Consider the following 22,305-nt stretch of genomic DNA (forward strand, 5'->3'; position numbering starts at 1 on the left):
TGCAGTTTCCGATATTCTTCAAGGGCAGCCCCACATAGACCGTGTTACAGTAATCCAGCCGTGACGTAACTAAGGCATGGGTAACTGGCCAGATCTGCCTTCTTGAGAAAGGGACGCAGCTGGTGCACTAACCAAAGCCGTGCAAAGGCACCCCTGGCCACTACCTCCACCTGAGCTTCCTAAAGCAGAGCTGGGTCCAGTAGTACCTGCTAGCTGTGTACTTGCTCCTTCAAGGGGAGTGCAACCCCATCCAGAACAGGTAAAATCTCATCCCAATTGGCTCTCCTACTGACCAACAGTACCTCCGTCTTGTCTGGATTCAATTTCAGTTTATTAGCCCACATCCAACCTATCACGGCCTCCAGCCCCCGATTCAGAACATCCACCGCCTCCCTAGGATCAGGTGACAAGGAGAGATAGAGCTGAGTGTCATCTGCATATTGCCAAGTAGTAGTCCCCCAGCACCACCTTCTGGACCCTCCCCCCAAGAAAGGACCGGAACCACTGCAATGCAGTACGTCCGATTCCCATACTCGAGAGGCAGCCCAGAAGGATACCATGGCCGATGGTATCAAACGCCGCTGAAAGGTCCAGCAGAACCAGTAGGGACGCACTCCCCCTGTCTTGTTCCCAGTGTAGGTAATCCACTAGAGCAACCAAGGCAGTCTCAGTCCCATATCCGGGGCGGAAGCCAGATTGAAAAGGGTCCAGATGATCCGTATCATCCAAGACCCTCTGCAGCTGGGACACCATGACACGCTCTATCACTTTGCCCAAAAAGGGCAGATTAGAGACCGGTCTATAGTTGTCTGGGTTAGAGGAGTCAAGGGAGGTTTTTTTTAATAATGGTCTTACCACTGCCTCCTTGAGGCACGATGGCATCTTGCCCTTCCTTAATGAAGCATTAATAATAACCTCCAACCATCTACCTGTACCCTCCCTGGCAGCTTTTATTAGCCATGAATGGCAAGGGTCAAGAGCACATGATGTTGCCCATACACTGCCTAGGATCTTGTCCACATCCTCAGGCCACACCAACTATTACTGTGGCATGTTCTGTGGGTCCCAAATGTGCCCAGGAATGCCGTCCAAAGGGCAAAACCCATGAAAAATCACGATAGGAAAGTGTGTGTGTGTTTTAATGACCCACAAAATGGCTCTTCCTGGCCTGTGAGAGACAAAATGGCCACTGGAAGTGATCTCCCCAGTTAGGGTTAGTATCCCTACTACTGAAAAAGTGTGTCAATGAGACACCCCGTGGATATGCGGAACCGTGAATAATGAGGTTCTCCTGTATATACTTTAAATTCATCATATATAAGTCCATTGTACTTTGTAGGAGACTTGATCATGTGCTTTTGTACTAAGGTTGTGGGGAAAATGAAGTGCTGAAATGTGTGTGACTATTTAATATGAATCATATAATAGTCAGCAGCTGACAAACCAACAGAGTGACTGACTCAGAATGGTGACATGTTTAATGATGAGTGTGGCAGAAATTGATTAGTCTTGGCTCTTGTAGGGGTACTAAGTGGGCTGAATGCTAATAGAAGGTAAGAGTAATCTCTGCCCAAAACAGTATAAATACTATTGACAATACTGAAATGTTTAGAAACAGGATATTATCCCTAAACTATTCGACATGTAACATCTAAGTACTTAATGTACGAAATGCTTTACAATGGCTATGTGCTTCATCCCTCCAAAATCCCTATGAGAAAGAAATCAGTTTAATTGCAGATAAGGCTGAGTGCGACCTGCCAAAGACCACCCAGTGATTTAATATCTGAGGAGGGATTTGAACTTTGTTCTCCCAGGTCTGGTATCTGTATTCTGTATGTTAAAATCACACTGGATAAATGAAATATATTACCATGTTTCTGGTTTTAATATTAATACTGTTGTCACAGGCACTAGTGAAGACATTCCACTTTCCAGGCCACCAGATCTAGATCTTCTCCAGTCAACTCCATTCAAGCCTCTGTCACTGAAAACACCTCCACGCGTTATCTCACTCAGTGAGCAACCACTAGATTTCCTGGATCTAGAGAGGGCTCCTTCTCAGACTCCTCAAAATGAAGAGGCTAGTATTATTTCTGTCTTTAGCTCGATCACACTTTGCTTCCACATTGTATTTATGGTATTAAAGTCAAAAAAGGAAGACAGATATTTCTTACACTGTACTCCAGGTCAGTACTGTAAAATGGGTTGCTGCTTACTGGAATACAGTATATGCCTCGTGTTGATAGTTTTCATTGAAAGCAAAGGTACTCCCTAAGCGTGCTTGTATGATTTATGAGCTCTGATTACGTTGTTGTTGCTTCAATGAAGCTTGTGTGTAATGTAGGCAATACCCACAGGAGGAGGATTGCTTGTACCTAGTTTAAAGGAACACAAACCTGTTGAGGTTAATGGGAAATGAGATTAGCTTTATTAAAGCTGTGGTTTAGAATTCTTCCTCTGCTTTGTTGTGATAGTAGGTGTGTAGGCAGACACTTGCTTACAGTTAATTATGATTCTAATAATAATGCTCACTAGTTCTGAGCACTTTACCAACTTAATCTTGATAATCCTAAGAGCAGTTCTGAAACAATGTTAATACCCCATATTAGAGATGTGGGAGGTCTGAGGCTGAAAAAGAGTGGTTTGCCCTTCTGTTTAAAATCTGTTTCTGGAAACAGTGTCTCATTCTGTCTCAATGTCTCAATTAGTTCTTTGCAGATAAAATTTCTCTTGGGCTGACCTGAACCTCAGTATTTCTGCAGGGCCAGTTAAGGAGGTGTCCAGCAATCCCTCTTGCAATATTAGAATGGATCAGTTTCAGTTTGTGACTCCTGAGGATGTGAACAAACTGCTTGGAGTGGTACAGCCTTCCACCTGTTCTTTGGATCCTTGCCTAACATGACTTATTTCATTTTGCAGGGATGTTGTTAAAGCTGGCATAGCTGATACCATTAATACCTCACTGAGGGAGGGCAGGATGCCACCTTGTTTGAAGGAGGCAGTGGTTGAACCCCTTATCTAAGAAGCCCACTCTGGATCCCCTGGTGATGGATAATTATAGGCCAGTTTCCAACCTCCCGTGGTTGGGTAAGATGATTGAGAGGGTGGCGGCTAACCAGTTCCAAGTAATCTTGGAGGAAACATTATCTAGACCCATTTCAAATGGGCTTTAGAGTGGGCTATGGGATTGAGACAGCCTTGGTTGGACTGATAGATGACTTTTGCCAGGGAATTGTCAGAGGGAGTGTGAGACTGCTGGTTCTTTCAGATTTCTCAGCAGCTTTCAATACCATTGACCTTGGTATCCTTCTGGATCGCTTGAGGGATTTGGGGATAGGAGGCCCTGTTGTGCAGTGGTTCCGCTCTTATTTCTCGGGTAGATTTCAGATGGTGGTGCTTGGTGACAGTTGCTCTTCAAAACGGGAGCTACTATATGGAGTCTCTCAGCTCCTTTCTGTCACCAATGCTTTTTAACATCTACATGAAACTGCTGGGTGAGGTCATCATGGGATTTGATGTTGGGTGTTACCACTATGCTGATGACACCCGAATCTATTTCTCCTTGTCATCAATATCAGGAAATGGCATTAGCCCAGGCTTCCCCAAACTGCGGCCCTCCAGATGTTGCTGAACTACAACTCCCAGCATACCCAGCCACAATAAGTTGTGGCCAGGGATGCTGGGAGTTGTAGTTCAGCAACATCTGGAGGGCCGCAGTTTGGGGAAGCCTGCATTAGCCCCTTAAATGCCTGCCTACAGGCAGTAATGGGCTGGCTAAGGAATAATAAACTGAATCTGAATCCAAGCAAGATGGAGGTGCTCCTTGTTGGGGGTCGTAATCTGCAAAATGGGATAGGACTTCCTGTTCTGGATGAGGTTACACTCCCCGTGAAAGAAAAGGTTCGTAGCTTGGGAGTGTTCTTGGACTTGGGTCTCACCCAGGTGCCTCAGGTTGAGGCTATGGCCAGGAGTGCTTTTTGCCAGCTGCGATTGATTCAACACTAGTGTACTGTAATGGCACCCACATTGTGGAATATTTCCCCACCCTGAGATACTCATGGCACCTCCTCCTTATTTTCTTCTAGACACCAGATTAAATGTGTTTTGTTTACACATGTTGTTAGTAAAAGGCAGATTGGACTTGTAGTACAGAAACAAAAACATGTTCTGGAATCATTAATTGTCTATTACTTGTTTTCCAATAATTCAGAAAACATTTTCATATATCCACCTAAAGTCTTTCCCTTCATAAAGCCAGGGCATGGCAAGCAGAGCAACTTGCCCCAGGCCCCGCTTCTTTTAATCCCCATTAGAATTAACTGGAAGGAGGCCCCGCACTGGCTGATTTGCCCCGGGCCTGACACCCCGCTAGGGCTCTCTAAGGACAGCCCTGCATAAAGCAGATGTTAATTCAGCACACACGATCTTTATAATTTGACCATCTAGTTCTGATTACTGGTTTTATTTTTGTTACTTCTTGCCTCTATTTCTGAACAATCAGTGTAGTTTGAATTATTGCAGCCACAACCTCAAGTACATATTCATAAGACATTTTAGTTGTGTTGCATTTCAACCACACATATAAAACTTTAAAAAAATTAAATGTTTTTTAAAAATTTAATGTTTTAAATGATTTTAATTGTTAAGTGATTTGATGTTTTAAATGATTTTAATTGTAAACCACCCAGAAACACAAGTATAGAAATGTGATTATTATTATTATTATTAATAATAATAATAATAATAATAATAAAGTTCTGTATATATATTTAACCCCAAGCATAATTATGAATTCTAACAGGTTTTTGTAAGCATATGGGTGTTAAGTATCATTGATATAAGGTTCTGTAGTTTTGTGTTGATTCACACAGTTTTAAAAAGATGGCCCATAGTAGCCCATACTATAACATTTTGGACATCTTCTGATAGCATCTGTATTTGGTTTCCTATATCATTCTAGTTTATTTCCATAATAAAAAGATCTGGATAGTGATCCGTTGCATTCATAAAGAATGGGTTCTGCGCCAGCGCAGGACCTCGTGGACCGATTGACTAGCTCCTCGTGCCGCCACCAGCTGCCCTGCCCGTGATCGTGCTTCCATTAAACAAGGCAGTTGGGGCGTGTCTTCCTCAGTTTCTTTTAGACCACCATTGCATCTAGACCTCGGATCACTTAGCTCCTCAGAAATTATTCTTGATACTACAGCAAAAGACTTGGAACGGATTCGGAACAATGTACTAGTACTCGATTTTGGACTGTTTTATAGGACACGTACTTGGTTTTCCCTAAATAATAGCCTTTGGGCTTAGGATTAGCCATGAGGCTGATCGGACTATGGCGTCAAAGCCGGCGGTTAAAACGACATTTAAAAGGTGTACTAACTGCCGAGCGAAGTTACCTTCTACCGATCCCCATGATGCCTTCTTGCTATGCCTGGGAGAACATTACAACCTGGCGAACTGCAAAATCTGCTGCTCTTTTTCTAAACAGACTCTTAAGAATTGGGCACGGAGATTGCGGGCAGCGCTTTATGAGGACGCGCTTCGACCCCCAACGCCGAGACCTTCGACACAAAGACCTTCAGCATCGAGGTCGGTGTCGAGTGAGACAGTGTCTTCGGCATCGGTTCCTCTGTTAGTGGACTCTGCAAGTGTGCAGTCTAAAGCCACTATGGAGCAGGAGTTTAAACAGCCTGAAGCCGTGAGGAAGAAGTGGCATAATCACAAGAAGGCTCGTTACTCCTCCACGGATGAGGAGGGCAATTCCTCACCACCTAGAAAAAGACTCAAAAAAACCCGTATTCACAGTAGAACACCTTCGCCTACAGATTTGCAAGCCGAGGCTGAGGATTGGGACACTACTTTGCAGATAACCCCATCACCTTGGGTGCTGCAGAGCTCCCCATCGTTGGACGGTTCACCCTCAGCATCGAGATTGGTGTCGACATCGAGATTGGTTGCGGCGGCAGCATCGGCATTGAGGGCTGTACTGAACTCGGTATCGATGGAAGCGCCGGGGTCGATATCGATGGAGCCAGTAATGTCGACATCAGCTTCGGCGTCAACACAGAGATCAGCGCCCATGGAGGGACTGAATGCTCCGTGCGTGTCGATATCGACAGCTATGACATTAAAGGAAGTACAACCCACGGTGCAGCATTGAGCAGCGAAGGACTTGACTCCTGCATGGAAACCCATTCAGTCTCTAGCAGCAACGCCCCTGAATACTTATCGGCCAGAGGAGTTTATGGACTTTAGAGAAGGGGTGTTAGAGGAAGAGATGGCTCTACCTAAGGCTAGGACTTCACTGATGGCTCTGTTGGAGTCTAGTGAGGGCACACCATCGGGGTCGACCTTCCATAGTTTCGCTGGTGTAGAGACGTTGGAACAGTTAGCTACTGCTGAGGTTCCCAAAACTCCTTCTTTGTCACTTGTAAGGGCGCCGCTGTGGCCACAAGAGTCAAATCACCTTGTGTCCGCTTCAACGAGCCCAATTAGACTTTTAGTGGCCCTGACAACTGAGCGTCACAGTCTTCCTAGACCCATGCCTATATTAGTGCGCCCGACTTATGCGGCTGCAGCCACCTCGATGGATGTTGGGTGCATCACACATACTTGTGGATTCAGACATAGCCCTGACATAATCTATCCACCAGACTATGCGGAATATAAAGTCTGGAAGGCACAGCAGGAACTTGGTCGTTCGCATTCGATTCCACCGCTACCAAGGGCGCAGGAGCAGCTTGTAGAGCCACAAAAGCCAACCGACATTTCTAAACTGACAAGCCGGCCAAAGGCTGTTTTGCAAGACCAGCAGAAGGCTTTGCCTTCGATCCCTACTGGCCTTGCCCCTAGGGGTAGTGTTGCTTCAGCACATGACACTTTGAGCAGTAGAGGTAGTGACACGGATACCTCTTATGTGTCTGACACTGAAAGGGGTGAGCTGCCTGAACCTAATGAGCCTGACCCTCCTACAGAGGTAGCGCTGAAAACTTCCATTTCTCCCACAGAGGAGTTGAAGGCGTATCACACTCAAATACGGGAAATGGCAGAGGCCTTGGGCCTTGAGGTTAAATTGCCTGAATTGGACCTGAAGGATCCCATATACAATATGATGGCAAAAGCGAAGCCCAGTATCTCTCCCAATGATACCAGCTATATCTAAAGTGGCTCAGTCCGTGTGGGAGGTGTTGCAGACATCTACGGCCACTTTGAGAAAGTTGGAAGGTTTATATCAGATACAAGAGGAGGGGAGCATCCGGATCCGAACTCGATAGTAGTTGAGTGTGCATCTACGAAGAGTGGACGGTGCCACACTACTCCCGCCGACAAAGAGGGAAGAAAGCTTGATGTTTTAGGGCGGAGAGTGTATTCCACTTCTAGTCTCGCTGTCAAGATAGCAAATTACTCTGCCTGTATGACACGTTATGCACACCATCTCTGGGACGTATTCTTCCAGGACTTGTAGTCAATGTCCCCTGAAGACTTGCAGAGGGCGTTAGCACAGACCTATGAAAAAGCGACTGTGGTGACTAGGCACGCGGGCCATGGCCACAGCTATTACTTTGTGACGCCATGCGTGGCTCAGATCGACAAACTTGTAACCGGAAATGAAGGATAAGATAGAGCACTTATCATTTGATGGGAAAGGATTGTTTGCGGAATCAACTGATGACACGATAGAGTCATGGAAGAAGATGAAGTTCACAGCTAAGTCCTTTATGGCAGCTACAATTTCAACAGTACAGCAATCTCATGGATGCTCCTATGGGAGACAGCAAAATCGTCATTCTTATAGGCAGGAGCGGAAGGAGTACAGGAAACAGAATAGACCTTACCAAAGAAATAAGCCCTATTTTCAGAAATCGAAGGGCCAGAAACCAACCAAAGAGCAGACAAAGCAGTCTCTTTGAAGTTCAAGTCCATCCACAGCACAAGCACATAGTAACACCAAGTTCAGTACCCGAGGCTCCCAACACCAACCTTGTGACGGTGAATGTTTCCATCAAATTGGCAAGCCATGCCCAAGCGTGGCACAACATAACATCAGATCAATGGGTACTGAAAATCATAAACTCTGGTTACGCAATAGAGTTCAAGAATTTGCCACTTTTTCAGGGTGTAAAATACACCAGGTCAACGCAGGTGTTAAGAGAGGAAGTGGAGATACTGCTCGCGAAACAGGTGCAGTGCAAGTGCAGTGAATGGACAGAATGAGGGGTTTTTACTCCAGATATCTTCAAATCCTCAAGAAGGATGGGGGGATTCGGGCGATAATGGACTTGAGAGATCTAAATTGCTTTATAGATACAAGGAAATTCAGAATGATAACTCTACAGGGAATTTTACAATTCCTGGCAAAGGAAGAGTGGGCTGTCACTCTGGATCTGAAGGACACTTTCATGTGGGGATCCGCAAAGGGCACCAGAAATACCTTCACTTCACAGTAGGCGATACAGCATACCAGTATGTGGTTTTGCCGTTCGGCCTCTCAACGGCCCCGCGTGTATTTACAAAGGTGATGGCAGTTGTTGTAACATTCTTAAGAACAAGGGGTGTGGTGATATATCTGTATTTGGACGACTGGCTCATTGTGAACAGCGACAGAGAAAAGTTACTTTCTCAGATCCAGCTTGTCCTGCAGCTCCTGGGCACATTAGGAATCAATGTGAATTGGAAAAAATCAAACTTGATCCTTCAAAGGCAGGTGGATTACATAGGATCAGTGCTGAATATGGAAGAAAAGAAGGCGTATTTGCCAGAGTCCAGATACCAACAAATCAGAGACCTGGTACTCTTGTTCGAAAGAATGTTGCAACAACCAGCGGAAACCATTCAGAAGATGCTGGGGTTGTTGGTATCCTGAAACACAACTGTGGCCTACACCTGTCTTTGCATGCGCAACCTCCAGTTGTGGTACCTACGGAGTTTTCGCCCAAACCTGGACAATCAGAGGAAGTTGCTGCTGATCCCGGGTCATGTGTTAGAGTCACTTTGGTGGTGGACCCAGCGCGGCAATCTATGTGCGGGGATAGCGTTCCAACCCAGAGCACCAACGCATTGGGTGACGACGGATGCCTCCCTTTGGGGTTGGGGAGTGCATTGTGGCCATCATCAAGTCCAGGGTCAATGGACCCAGGAACAGAAGCACAGACATATAAATTACCTGGAACTCCTAGCTGCGTTCTTAGTGTTGAAAGCCTTCAGACCCCAGTTGACTGGGTGTGGTACAAGTAAATTTGGACCATACTACCGCCATTGCTTATTTAAACAAGCAAGGGGGCACGGTGTCCCGATCTCTGTGTAAGCTGAGCAAGTGGATATGGGTCTGGAGCATTGCACAGGATATATTCCCCACGGCGTTACATATCAGGGGAGAGGACAATGTCCAGGCAGACAAGCTGAGCCGGAAATTGCAACGGAACCAGCAACACGAGCAGGAGATAAACGAGGTTTATCTTCAAACAGTTTTCAAAAAATGGGGCAGGCCAGAGATAGACTTGTTTGCGACTGCTGTGAACAGAAAATGTCGGAGGTTTTGTTCGCGTGCAGGACATGGTGAGAACTCTCTGGGCAATGCGTTCCAACATCTATGGACCAAGGGTCCCTTTTATATGTGTCCTCCGCTACCACTGATATCCCGTGTGCTGTCGCAGATACTCCGAGATGGAACGAGGGGGATTCTATTAACCCCATGGTGGCCCAGGCAACCATGGTTTGCATTCTTGCTAAGGCTATCCTGCGGGCGATATCATCGGTTTCCAGAATACCCGGACTTGTTAAGCCGGACCCAAGGACTGATACTGCACCCACAACTAAACACACTGAAGTTGACTGCTTGGCAAATAGGTTAATGTGTAAAATACTACTTAATAGTAGAAGAGTTTCGACCAGACATAATTATACAAGTAAGTGGCAAAGATACAAGATCTATGCAAGACGGCAGGGGTTCTTCCCAAGGAAGGTGACGATCAAACAAGTCCTACTCTATATGACTACATTAAAGATGTCTGGTTTGGCGAACACCTCTCTCTGTGTGCACTTAGCGGCGATATCGGCAGAGCATAAAGGCTGGGATGGGATAAGTTTTTTCACATCCTGAAAGTAAAAAATTCCTGAAAGGACTGAATAATCTGTACCCGCCGTTGAGGCGGCCCATGCAGCAATGGGATCTGTCGTTAGTTTTAAATGCGCTGACAGAACAGCCATTCGAACCGCTGGCAGTGGCCACATTAAGAGTTGTGACGTTAAAGACAATGTTCTTAATTGCAGTGACGTCAGCACAGCGAGTTGGCAGCGATGCGTGCTGACTGCCCTTATACCCTGATTTACCCGCAAAAAGTCATAATGCGCATAGAGCCAAGATTTAGACCCAAGGTGGTCACTGAGTTTCATATAAATGAGGATATTGTGCTACCTGCGTTCTTCTAGGGTCCTCAGTCACAACTGGAAAAAAGAATACACTCACTGAATGTGAGGAGGGCATTGCAACACTATCTTCAAGCTACCAGGTCAATAAAGAAGACAAACAAGCTGTTTGTACTTTATCGAGGGAAGGCTAAGGGCACCTCGGTCACGCATCAACGACTTTCCCAATGGATAACACAAGCAATAAGGCTGGCGTACAATTCTCAAGGGGTAGAGCCCCCAAGATCTATAAGAGCACATTCCACGAGGGCCTATGCAACATCGGCTGCAAATTTGGCGGGGGTGCCAGAGCCAGATATCTGTAAGGCGGCTACTTGGAAGACATGCCATCCATTTGTAAAGCACTATGCTCTAGACATTCGGCAATCGAAGGATGCGGAGTTTGGCCGAAGTGTTCTTAAGAGAGTCCTGCCTTGATGACCCACCGCCGGAAGGGGAAGCTGGCTAGTCACCCATTCTTATGAATGCAATGGATCACTATCCAGATAAACAGGTTGCTCACCTGTAACAGATGATCTGGAGGTGATCCGTTGTATTCATAATATCTGCCCAGCCTCCCCGCGGAATCAAGGCAAAGGAATGGAAAATAGCAAAAGAGATTGTCAGTGCAGAAACTATCACTGGCGGTCGACAGAAACTGAGGAAGACACGTCCCAACTGCCTTGTTTAACGGAAGCACGATCACGTGCAGGGCAGTTGTTGGCAGCACGAGGAGCTAGTCAATTGGTCCGCGAGGTCCCTGCGCAGGCGCAGAACCTATTCTTTATAAATACGACGGATCATCTCCAGATCATCTGTTACAGGTGAGCAACCTGTTTTTCCTGCTCTGTGATGTCTTATTTTCAGTTCTTAGATAAGTTGTATTTCAAGTTCTTGTCTTGATAACATTTAGAACTTTAAGAACTGGGGAAATGGGGGAGAGGAAGTGTCTCACCAACATGCTTCCCAGAATATCCACATATGACAAGATGTTGCTATTCAGTCTCTGTATTTATTCATTCTGTGAATTGTACATAAATGAAAGTAGCATTTTTAATTGATAAGTGATTTTTTTGTTGTTGACGCCATAAGGGATGGCGAAAAACTTATTTCACTTTTTTTTTTTTGCCCTGCTTGGTGTTGCAGCTTCGCTTAGTAGGAAGGCTGAAAAGAGAACGTTCCATGAGTGAAAATGCAACTCGTCAAAATGGTCAATTGATCAGAAATGAATCTATGTAAGTAGAACTATTCTTGATACATAGTAATTTTTTTAAAGGTGTGTCCCTATCTGTTTTACTGGTTCAGTCTTAGAAAACATCTTGCAAATGCTGACTGACATTGAGTAGCCATTGGGATACAGCAAAGGCTGCTCTTAACTCAGCCAGAGTGTTGACAAGCAGCAGAGTCTGTGGCAGAGGAGGACATCTTTGCCTTCCAAAAATATGTCCCTGAGGGTTGTGAGACCCTCAGGGGCATATTTTTGAAGTCAGAGAATACTTGTGGGGGCAGGGAGCAGTGAAAATTGCTGCTCCCTTCCCCCACATATGTGCTTTGCTTCTCAGCAACACTCTGGTTGAATTAAGAGCAGCCCCTCTGTGGGGGGGGTGCAGCACTGGTTGTCAGCTGCTGATCCTACACTATCTAATTGATTTCTTCTCCAAAAAAAATTTTTCCCCCAACATCATAAAGCAGCAGCAGCAGCTTCCTGCTTTTAAATATTTAGATTTGGTAACTTTAATACATTGTCAGACTTGTACTTTAAAATGTTTTGCTCAATGTTTTTTTAAAAATCTCAGACTTAATTTCAGATCCTCATATTAACTTGAACACACTGTTATGTTGACTCTTGATTATTAAAATTATTAAACTTGTTGAGAAAACATGCACCTTACTGTCAAAAGTTAAATCTGCCTAAAATTTAAAATTTGAATCAGTCTTCTTGCAAAACTACAGAATGATCTCTGAACCTATTTGCCCTGTATATCCTCATGGCAGTACGTGTTGTTTTGGTTAGGTTCTGGCAGATAAATGAAAATCAATGTTTTGCAATATATTATATTGTGATATTTTTAATAGTCCCCTTTTGTTTCTGCTGCCGGTGCATGTTAAATAATTTTTGTCACATTATTTAACATTTAGATTTTTTGTGTGAATAAAAGTATTTTGATGTAATTGCTGAAACTTGCTGCAAAAGAGCATTACTGTGTGTGAATATGACGTATTTGTAAATGCCATTCAACATGATTGCTAGTGATCAGTCTCTTTCCTTTTACTTTGATTTTCTGATGTAATAATAATAAACAATTTGTTCAGTTTCCCATTATGGGAGGGAAGAAATAAATAGTTCTCTCCTCCCTTTTTTCTCTGGCATCCACTTCTCTTGTCTGCAGTTGAGCGTGAAGGAAGTAGGAGAACAATGATAGAAAATAGCTGATGTAGCAATTCCTTTTTCTACTCTGTTAAAGAAAAAGCAAGGTTCTGCTACAAGGGTGATTGTACAGAGTAGAAGGCAGGGCTGGGATTCAGAGGTGGTTCTATAGCTCTCTCTAGTGGTTGTTGGAACTGATAGTAACATCAGAGACTTCTTTGCACATTCAAAGAGTGCTTGGCCCACAGATGACCTGAGTTGTCTAGGTAAGGTGTGGGATCTTTTCTTGGTCTGCTGCTACCACTGCAGGTACTTCTCTCAGTTCCATTTTGTACTTAAGAGAGTTAGGATGACATTTGACCACTTCAATTGTGAATTTAATATGGACTAGAGTGTCCTTAATTGGTGGAAATGTTGCTTGATATGGCATTCTTGATAACTTTCTTCTCAGTCTTAAAGCCATCTGTGCAAGTGTGCACATGCATCCTCCAGCTGGGAAAGACAGGAAGGTTTGACAAAATGGTGCGCAGTAGCTTGAGCACTTAATGGCTAGTCATTGGAGGCAGCACAGTGGCTATCCATGAGCACTTGACACATTGAGCAGCTTTTTGGCAGATACCCATGTCATCGTCTTCCCAGCTGGAAGATGTGTACACATGACTGTAGCTGGGCACTTTTCATGGATGGCAGCAGTTCCATCACATAAGGCATTCTAGCATATGAGCTATGACATGACATTCTAGTATGTAAGCTGTAACAATGAAAAAGTTCTATGCCAACACTTACCAAGTCTGAAAGAAGATTGACTTGGTCCCTTCCCCCCGCCCCATGTCTCTTAAGAGCAGCTGTGCTTCATAAGTTGTCATCTCTGCACTTATCAAACTACTGAATTTAGCAACTTTTCCTGAACTTCTTGAGCAGACACAAGATTCTCAATGCTTTCCAGGACTAATAATAGCTAGACGCAAGAAGTAAAGAGCAATAACGATGCCTTTCTTAATGACCTTCCGTTTCTTTAGAAAGCTGCCTGTTTTAAGATAATTCCAATTATTATTCACGGTAGCACAATCCTCAAACTGTCCTGAGAATTAAAATGCCACGATTCCAGTCACCCTTCATAGTTAAGGAGGACACGTAAGCTTTGACTCCTAATTATTCATCATTTAATTTTGAAAAGTGTTTTTAATTGCATTGCTCTCTACAAGGTTGATCTTGCATATAGTGTTTGAAAGAATTTTTAGTAGGCTGTGCTTAGTTCTGCTGTAATATTCATATTACTCACATGTGCCATTCCTTCTGTAATGAATACAGTACAGAGAAATATTTGGGCTTAAAATGGATGTTTTTAAAAAAAAAAACATTATGAGCTGATTTGATTTTTCCACAAACAGAAGCTATGTTTGATGGGGAAAGTGAGACCACACATTTCTGACCTGTTTGTTGGCATGCCAGTCCCACCTCCAGGCCCACCAGATGTTCTCACATAAACGTGTGCATGTACGTGATGGATTCCTGGACTTATATGGGATGTTGATTGCATAATTCAGGCCAGTGCATATTGGAGAATAGTACATAATGGAGGACACACATGTAAGGATATCTGGTGGGCCCAGAGAGATGGCTTGCGGTAGGCCTACCTACTCACCAGATGTAGCTTCTGCTTCCTGAGAAGTTCCTCCCACATAAGGACAGAGAGACAGACAGTGAATTTCTCTAGAGAACTTGGCTTTCTTCCTTTCTTTTTTTGGTAGGGGGAAGCTATGGAAGAAGAGCCTCTTTTTAGATGGTATCTGGAATTCATGATTGATTCTCACTCACTTACTACATTGGAATGGGAAGGAATTGTTAGAATATTTTAACAAATATTTTTTGTTTTATCTCATGCTTTGAAAAAGGCTAGCCTTGCAGTTTAAGATATTATTGTTTGCTTTCAATAGCTGGAGGAAATGACTAATCTCATTAACTAATGAGAAACTGTATAATTCCGTCTCACATTTTAAGTTGAAAATAATTCTCTACATGCTCCTGTGTTCACTTTTCACAAACCTTTGAGGGCTTGTATTACTTATTATGCCAGCATGAATGTTGTTTGTTTGCTTGCTTCCTACGTTGCTTTTCTGGAAATAGCTTCATCTCAAAATTAGAAAATATGACTATATTGCTGGTCTCTTAATACACACTTCTCATGTGTATCTTGAGAAATTTCCATTTCAGGCTCTCATTCTTTCAGATATTATATGCAAACAGCCTTGCAGAGATTATGTGTGGAGCAGTATTTGTGATATTAAAAGCAGTAATTTTGTTGTAAGGTTATGCGGGATAGTAGATGGATCTGGTTTTTCCTAACTGCACTTAGTCATAAAATCAGTTCTAGTTGCTGACGCTCTTTGGCTGATTTTGTATAGTGAAAAGATAGCCAAGCTAAAAACAAGATTCACGTTACCTTCAGTATTGCTGATAAATTTGCTGGGTTGATTTTTTGACTTGGTGTGGGCTTGCTTAGAAAATGCTTGTCAAATATCTCCTGCAAAACGTGTTACCAAGACCCTCTAACAACAGAATGAGAGCAACAAAGGTGGCTTTTGCATATAGTATGTGAAAGCAATATCTGTAGAAAGTAAAGATATGCGGTATTTATTTACTTGTAAAATCGCTGTCAAGATCATACATACGTCACGATTTCCATTAGCATGTCTTGCCGAATTACATGTTCCTTGCTTGTGAAATGTTTGAGAACTGTCAGTTGTAAATTGTCCATACCATATGGCTGCTGGGAAGAGACAGAAGAGGGATTTATTTCACTTTGGATCTTTATTAGCTTGTATTAAGCTGTATCTGCAACAAAGTTCCCATCTCTGATCTGATCCAGAGCAATATTTCCATGACTAAAGGAGAAACTACACATGATGCTAAATGCATACTTTGGCCGTGTGTGTGTGTGTGTGTGTGTGTGTTTGGGGTGTGTGTGTTTTGCATAAATAGCAGCCATGAGGGAAACTCATAGTGCTGCAGTTTGAACCAGCTTCCCCACAAACCATGGCTGCTGTTGTGGGGAACAGACATAGTAATGAGCCAGCTGGGATGGTCAGTATCATCTGAGGAGACAAATGCTTATTGTGATTTTTGACAAGGTGTGCACCCCTAGAGATGGAAAATAGGTGACAGCATTGCCATATTTTCAAGCAGGTTATCATGTTTTTATTTCCTGATCATTGGGCCTGCAACAGCCAAATTTACAATGGTGTTTTAAAAGCTTTTAGAAGTTTAAAAAGCATAAAAACTACTATAAAATTTTTATCAGTGTCGAAAGAATGGAAATAAGAATTGGCAGGAATTTTCTCCAACGTTTATTCCATGGAGAGAGTACAATTTGTTGATTGTTTCTTTTGTGAAAGAACCCTTTCTTTTGTGCAAAAATGACTGCAGTTTTACCCTTACTATTGCTGGGGGCGGGGGGGGAGGGTAAGGTGATAACACAGAGAAAGTGATAAGTGCAACAATGCTATCATCTATTTTTCCATCTCTAGGGGGTAGACATTGCCAAATATTACTATGAGTATTCGTCCTCTGAGATTGTATTGATGGTCAAAATTTGTGGGCATGTCTCATGGACTAGCAGGGTCAAATAATGTATTTAACGTAATGTGTGTTTTGGTCCTGAGACTATAGGACTTATTCAGTAATCCAAAAACCTTTAGTTTAAGATGAGAGTTAAGATACTTTACTTTTCCACTCATGCTCTAAAAAGAGTGGAAATTGCAAGTTAAGGTGCCCGTCTTAATTTCCATGCCATTTAAGCTGTAAGGACTTTGTACAGTTTAGTATATGGTGATGGCTTTAGAAATGAGGCTTCATACATCCACAATTTATCTTGATCAGAGATGCATCAGGCAGAAATTCATCATGGGCATCTCTAGGAAGTGATTGGGGAAGTTGCACCTGTTAAATTTCTGCCTGGATGCATCCCTCCCCAGCCGTATGTCAAACTGAAAGACCAGGGCAAAGTGTGGGTACACAGAGCCTCGTTTCTAAAGCCATCATCATCATATCAGACTGTACGAAGTCTTTATAGCGTTTGTTTGTTTGTTCTGTGTTTATATCACCTTTCATAAGACATCCCAAGGTGGTTTACAAAAGTCAATAAAACTCCATAAAAATCACATTTAAAACCTTAAAATCAGTTGAACAGTAAAACACCCCCAAAAAACCAATCATAAAAAAGACAAACAGAAGCAGAAAAGCTGAGAGACCCAGCATTCCCTAAGGGGTAAAAGCTGACAAAATAAAAAGGTCTTTAGTTGTTTTTTTAAAAGCAGCCAAAGGTGTCAAGAGCGGACATTCACTGGGGGGAGTGTGCCAGAGCATGGGGGCAACAACATAGGCCCTGTCCTGTGTGCACGACAACTTACCCTCTCTCATTGTTGATTCATGGAGCAAAGGCCCCTCTGACAACTTTGTTGGGTGGACAGAAACATTTGGGAGCAGGCAGTCCTTCAAGTATCCAGGACCCAAACCGTTGAGGGCGTGGAAGTTAAGATGGGCACCTTGACTTGCAACTTCCATTCTTTTTAGAGCACAAGTGAAAACATAAAGCATCTTAACTCTCATCTAAAGGTTTTTGGATTACTGAATGTTCAGGCATAAATCTGATTATACACTGTAGAGAAGAGCTTACCTATACTGGTTAAGTGGAGTCTTCCCATTTTTAGCCAGTATATCTCTGATGTAAAATCTCTGTGTTCAAAGGCAGTCTGCCACCACCTTACATGCCACCTCAAGGCCCGGGTCATCTTATTTATTTATTGTTAAATTTTTGTGCCTCCTTTCATTAAAATCTCAGGGTGGTTTACAAAACATTTGAAACAACATGAACCATAAAAACTACACAATAAGAATTAAAATTGAATATAAAAATACAAATCTAACTAAATGTTTAAAACACTTGTTGAATATAACCATAATATACAAAGCAGCAGCAAACAAAACACTCATTTAAAAACCTGGGTAAAAAGCCAAGATTTTACTTGCTTTCTAAAAACTGTGATGGAGACTGGGCAGCAGAGGCGCACCAGGAGAGCATTTCAACGTCTCTAGTAAGTACAATTGCCTCCTCAGTGCATCACCTTGTCACCACTGCCTCATACAGCTTATAAGGACCCCTTCTATTACCTTGCCACCGGCTTGTGCTTCCTTATAAGCATTCATCCTACCTTGTGTTCTCTTCCACAATTAGTTGCCACCATAGAAGCTTCCTCTGCAATTGGAGGATAATTTTTCCTTTGTATGGAAAAACTGCTGATTTTGATCAGTATTCTTTGAAGGGTATTGTAGTATCTTAAGCTGTGTTTGACAGAAGTTATTTTTCATGCCTCTTCAGACTAATAACATTACATGCCTTAGTAACTGGGCTGTGCACAGAACTGATCTTCAGACTCACGGAATACAACCCCCACTTTAGTAGCAGAGATCTTTCTTTCTTTTCTCTTTTTTTCCTTCTTGACAATTTATCGTTATTAAGGGATATTTTAAGTCTGCACGCTTGGTAACACTCCACTCAACCCTACAGAGCAATCAGGATCCAAATTGTGAAGTTTTCAGAGTTCTGTTTATTACAAAGTTCTATATATTGCCTATCATATAATATAATTGTATTATTATGTAATAATATAATCATGGGAGCTCAAACCACAAGGTAGAACTTCCTAATGCTGAACACCAAAATTTTTGTAACACCTTCAAATAAGATGAAGATACTCTCCCCCACAACCCCACAAAACAATTAAATGAAATTGGTGGATTCAGTAATAGTGGCAATGTGAACCCATCTCATGATTGTTCAGCACTGAATAAGGACACAACAAGAGGCAGGTAATTTTGTGTTTACTTTAAATCTGTACTTTGTTTCCCCCACTGTTCCTAAACAACACACACACACCCCAATGATAATTAAAAATAACTGCTGCTTTAGACTCCATGTTGAAAACTACAGATTCTCTTCCCAGAAATTTTCCACAAACCTCAGTTCTCCTGCTTGATTTAATTTCCTTCAGGATAGTGTTATCAGCAATGTGGTCTCCTGAAACAGCAGTAGGCTGTAAGCCAATTTTATGTTTTATGACCCCCTAGCAAACACACACACACACCCCAATTCTTGAAACCCCCAACTCTTAAGGGATGGACACCTATAGGGAGGAGCCCTTATCTTCTTTTTCTCCTTCCTTCACTCAGGACACACAGGCCTTGAGCAGTAGCCCCCACCCCCCTTCCAGGGCTTGTTCTCTGGCTACAGTTGAGCTTTAAGGAACTGATATGAGCTCTTCTGGCCTTGGCGCTTCTTCTTTTAATAAAGTTGTGGCATGTTTTAATGATACTTACTAGTGTCTGTCTCTCTTCCTTCTGTCTAGAAAGTAGTACATTTTAAAACTTGTACATAAGTGACATAGCCTCTGAGCATAAACAGAGTAGATTTCTCCCCTCAGTCCTCCACTTAATTTCTTATTGATTTGATTTGATTAATGATTAATGGCTGATAGGACAGTGGCTTACTTACTCAGTCTCAATGAAATTAAAAGGAAATTATGTATTCCTTAACATGTCCTTTTAATTTCAGTAGGATTACTTTGAGTAATGTGCCTCGTTATGTCAGTTGCTATCTCTTTCTTGCTGTATTCTCTACAGAGTAGGAGAGGAGGGATTATTGGCATTTTTGTTTTAAATATACTAGCAGATACATATTCCTCACGGGATTTTTACATTGTTTTCCACTCACATTTTTAAAAGGACTTTTCAGTTATTCTCCCCTCTACCAACACCATTTTCCAGGGATTGTTTAACTGTTCCCTCATTATTTGGAAGCAGGTCCCACTGAATTTAATGGAGTATACTCTTTTCTAGATCTGATTGTGCATGTAGAATTGCAGGTTAAGTTATCAAAATGCCTAGAGGCCACCTAATGGCACAGCTGGGAAGTAACTTGCCTAGGGAGCAAGAGGTTGCCAGTTCAAATCCCTACTGGTATGTTTCCCAGACTATGGGCAGCAGCAATATAGAAAGATGCTGAAAGGCATCATCTCATACTGCATGGTAGATGGCAATGGTAAATCCCTCTTGTATTCTACCAAAGACAACCACAGCCTGTTTATTATTTATTGCTATTATTTATTTAACATCTTTGTACCATACCGCCCAAAATGCATGTTGCAGTAAAACAATAAAACATTACAACAATTCAATGCAAAAAACTATTAAAACAGTATTTAATTAAAAGCCTGAGTGAACAGATATGTCAAGGACTCTTTAAAAGTTGGCAGAGATAGGGAAGCTAGCATCCTCTTTCTCACATTGCTCTCTACATGCTACCAGAAAGCTCCAAAGAAGTGCAGCAAGGAAATCCTAGAAACTATTTCTACCCAGTGCCAACAAACTATTATTATGGTGTGTAGACTGCCCTTGAATATGGAAATTCTATATGAGAGCCAAACTACCTGTGAATATGGAGGCTTCATTATTAAAGTATGGACAATTGAAGCTTCCATATTCACTGGCAGTTTGGCTCTGATGTAGAACCTCCATGTTCAAATGTACTCTACATCAGAATAATGGTTTCTTGGTACTGGGTGGGAATGGTTTTTAGGAGTTGCTTGGGGTTCCTTTTTTGGAACTTCCTAGAATGGGGTCCTTGATCCCAATACTTATACATTTTTACTCAGAAGTAAGCCGCAGAGAAATAAATGGGGTTGCCCCTTTCTGTGCTTAGCTGAGAGGAAGGTGGGGGGAAGAGAACCCACATTCTTGCCTAGGATCTCCACTGGCTAGATTCCTATGTGTGTTTACTTAGATGTAAGCTCCAGTAATCAATGGACTTTCTAGTAATTTATTCCAAGCTTTGCTGAGGGATTTTGCCTCCGTACTTTGGTGAGGCTGAGAGAAAAGGGTCAGAGGGTGAAAACAAATGCCCATGAAAAGAAAGGGAAGGGGAGGAATGGTTGTTTAACTATACAGGTGCTAGGGTGCTCAGACTGTCCTTATCAGGCACCTGTGTTCAGAACCAAGAAGTCACTCGCTAGAAATCGCCAGGACTTGCCCCTCCCAACTTTGGCTTCAGAATTTTTAGTAAACAGACTCAGTTATGCTCTTACCTAACTTTCCCTTCGTTATTTTCCATGTTATGGAGATTTCAAACAATAATTACTAAAAATAATCACTAGATGTTTTTCAAACCAGCAAAAGGCACCAGTCCAGTATGGACCTGAATGTTTGGGGAATGCTAAAGAACATTTAAAAAATCAAAAATATACACTATCTTCTGTGGAAGAAATGTCGCCAACACTTTAAACCCTCTTTTAGGAGCTAAAAGTTTAAACTGCTGTATCTCAGCCATTTTGCAATGTATGTTGCACCGTATTTGGAGAAGAGGTGTATCTTGTCCCCTTCCTGATGTGTGTAAAGTGTCATGGGGCCTGAATGGATGCTTCTGATTTTATGAGCAATACAATACAATGTTCAGGGCTTATAATGGCAGAACGTTGAAGACATCTTAACTATACTAGCACGACTGCCAGTAATTCCATCATCTATGGGTAAACATGCATGTTTTAAAGCCTAACAAGATATTTGTGTGTTGTATGAAGGAGTATACAACACTATACTCCTATACAGGAGTTCTGTAGGAGTTCATCTTCCATATGCAACATGGTGCTTATTTAAAATTGCACTGATCTGAAAAATATGAATGATTTATCTTGAAAGCTGCCTTACAGAGAATCAGTGGCACTACAGACATGTTAGAAAACAATAGTACTTATTTGTAGCTTATTTGGTATTCACTGGAATAGTTAATTGCTAGTCAGTTAATCAAATTATCATCTGAAAATCTACATTCATGACAACAATACTGAAAGTGAGAATGTCCTACAATATGAAACAGGCTTCCTTGGAAGCAAGTTTAATTGAAATAACTCAGGTCTTGCTTTTGATTTCAATTTTCATTATTGCAACATCAGCCTATGGCTTTATTTTCTCATGTAAAACGTAAGCGGCAGTTATCCCTTTCAAACATTTAGAGACAAGCTTTCTCACAAAACAGACTTCTAATTACAAAAACGGTAGCTCCCTTCTAAGATACTCAGTTTATTCATTTGAGCCAATTATATAGGAAGCTGCCATATACTAAGTCAGACTATTGGTCTATCTAGCTTAGTGTTGTCTTCACAGACTGACAGCAGCTTCTCCAAGGTTGCAGGCGGAAATCTCTCTCAACCCTATCTTGGAGAAGCCAGAGAGGGAACTTGAAACCTTCTGCTCTTCCCAGAGCGGCTCCATCCCCTGAGGTGAATATCTTACAGTGTTCACACATCAAGTCTCCCATTCATATGCAACCAGGGCAGACCCTGCTTAGCTAAGGGGACAAGTCGTGCTTTCTACCACAGTGCCAGCTCTCCTCTCCATTTGTACAAAGCATATTAAATTGAAATGTTCACAAATGACTATACGGCAGATCAGTTCGACAGGATATTACAGATGTTAAT

The 22,305-nt window shown here is 42.4% G+C and overlaps 1 protein-coding gene across 5 annotated transcripts in view; it reads left to right on the top strand.

The window, feature by feature from the left end:
- MFF (mitochondrial fission factor) overlaps positions 1–22,305 on the top strand; it is a 59,308-nt gene that overhangs the window by 6,158 nt on the left and 30,845 nt on the right. For all 5 annotated transcript variants that reach the window (XM_053306727.1, XM_053306730.1, XM_053306729.1 and 2 more), the window contains 2 exons: positions 1,911–2,083; positions 11,557–11,645. In XM_053306727.1, the coding sequence (XP_053162702.1) occupies positions 1,911–2,083; positions 11,557–11,645 (262 nt within the window). The remainder of the gene's footprint in view (positions 1–1,910; positions 2,084–11,556; positions 11,646–22,305) is intronic.

Source organism: Hemicordylus capensis, chromosome 3, assembly GCF_027244095.1.
Source record: "Hemicordylus capensis ecotype Gifberg chromosome 3, rHemCap1.1.pri, whole genome shotgun sequence".
In the NCBI taxonomy this organism is placed as follows: Eukaryota; Metazoa; Chordata; class Lepidosauria; order Squamata; family Cordylidae; genus Hemicordylus; species Hemicordylus capensis.